Consider the following 1688-nt stretch of genomic DNA (forward strand, 5'->3'; position numbering starts at 1 on the left):
AGCTTAGCCTGTTAGCTTTAGCCCCGACGCTATAGTGCCTTATATGTATTAGCTCGATGCTAGTGTGACAAACAAGTGAAACCTTTTTAAACTTTTAGTTTAAAAATGATAAAAACCAAACAGCCTACAGTATTTTCACACTTAAAATATATGTTTATTAAATAAAGTCTAATGTTACAACTAATTGTGGATCCCTTTAATGATAAAAAGAACAGGTTCAGTTTTCCTACCAGCTGCCTCCGGTTCCTCTTCCAGGTCTCTGCTTTCCTCTTAGAGTTCATGTTCTGAAAAGCTGCACAAACGAAAGGAGTGAGTCTGAGCGCAGATTGAATGAATAAATAAATAAATAAATAAATAAGTCTGCCTGACTTTGCTTGCTGAAGTCGCTGGGCAGGCTGTGGTTCAGGTTCTTGTAGAAGTCTGTCCGATGGGCCTTCTTCAGTCCCGTGCACAAACCGAAGTCTGAGAGCTTCACGTGACCCTGAAAACAGAAACACGTCCCCGTTAACGAGGTGAAGCTTCAGCCCAACGAGCTGCACAGCTGCAGGTGACGTTCAGATGAAGCTGTAGAAGAAGCGTCGGACCCGGGCGTCCAGCAGCAGGTTGTCTGGTTTGATGTCTCTGTGGATGAAGCTCAGCTGGTGGATGGAGTCGATGGCCAGCACCGTCTCTGCGATGTAGAACTGAGTGGCCTCTTCTGTCAGAGTGTCCTTCTTCATCAGCAGCGTCATCATGTCTCCTGCGGGGACAAACAGGAGGACRTGAGTCTCTCGGACTCGGCTCCTGTGGGACCTGTTGGCCTCGGGTCTCACCTCCTGGCAGGAACTCCATGATGAGGTAGAGGTTCATCTTGTCCTGGAAGCTGTAGAACATCTTGACCACCCACAGGCTGTCCGCCTCCACCAGGATGTCCCGCTCCGCCCGTATGTGTCCCACCTGCTCCTTCTCCAGCATGTCGGCCTTCCGGAGGATCTTCATGGCGTAGACGTGACCCGTGTCCTTCTTCTGGACCAGGCGGACCTGCGGGCGGATCGACGGTTCAGGTGAAAACCCACCAGGGGGTTCTGAGGAGGCCACAAAGCTTCTGAACGTTTGGCTTTTTTGGAGTTGATTAAAACTGAACGTCACCTCTCCGAAAGCTCCTCGGCCGATCACCTTCAGGGACTCAAAGTCCTCCAGGCCCAGCCGGGTCCGCTTCAGACGCAGGAACTCCGTCTCTTTCCTGGCGTGTTCGGAGCGGCGGATACGTTTCTGACGAGAGCAGACAGAATTTAACCAACATGAAGTCAGGCTCAAACATTTCCTGAGAGAAAAACCTAAAATATTTATAGAAAAATATCTAGAAACAGAAACTCAGTGTTGTATAAAGTAGGGCTGTGTATTGGCAAGAATTTGGCGATACGATACATATCATGACAGAGGGGTCACGATACGATATATCCTGATATATTGCGATACTGTAAGCAAGGCGATATTTTGCGATATATTGCGATTTTTTTGTCCAAAAATTCTATTAAATAAAAACCTCTTACTGGGGAAGAAAAACGAAAAACTAAAATTCATTGTCTCAGAAATTCTAATATTACAGACATACTTTTTATACATTTAGCTGTGTTCTGCTTTGTATGTGTTTTATTTGTTTCATATTTCTTATTTAATCCATGTTTTCAATTATTAGACTAAATTTG

General features: G+C 45.6%; 1 protein-coding gene across 2 annotated transcripts in view; it reads right to left on the minus strand.

The window, feature by feature from the left end:
• Positions 1 to 1688, minus strand: part of LOC106529333 (serine/threonine-protein kinase 38) — a gene marked incomplete at its 3' end in the record, with an annotated part of 14248 nt that overhangs the window by 2557 nt on the left and 10003 nt on the right. For both annotated transcript variants that reach the window (XM_014024730.1, XM_014024732.1), the window contains 5 exon segments: positions 231 to 292; positions 370 to 481; positions 585 to 739; positions 813 to 1020; positions 1129 to 1251. In XM_014024730.1, the coding sequence (XP_013880184.1) occupies positions 231 to 292; positions 370 to 481; positions 585 to 739; positions 813 to 1020; positions 1129 to 1251 (660 nt within the window).

This window comes from Austrofundulus limnaeus, unplaced genomic scaffold (genome assembly GCF_001266775.1).
Source record: "Austrofundulus limnaeus strain Quisiro unplaced genomic scaffold, Austrofundulus_limnaeus-1.0 Scaffold438, whole genome shotgun sequence".
In the NCBI taxonomy this organism is placed as follows: Eukaryota; Metazoa; Chordata; class Actinopteri; order Cyprinodontiformes; family Rivulidae; genus Austrofundulus; species Austrofundulus limnaeus.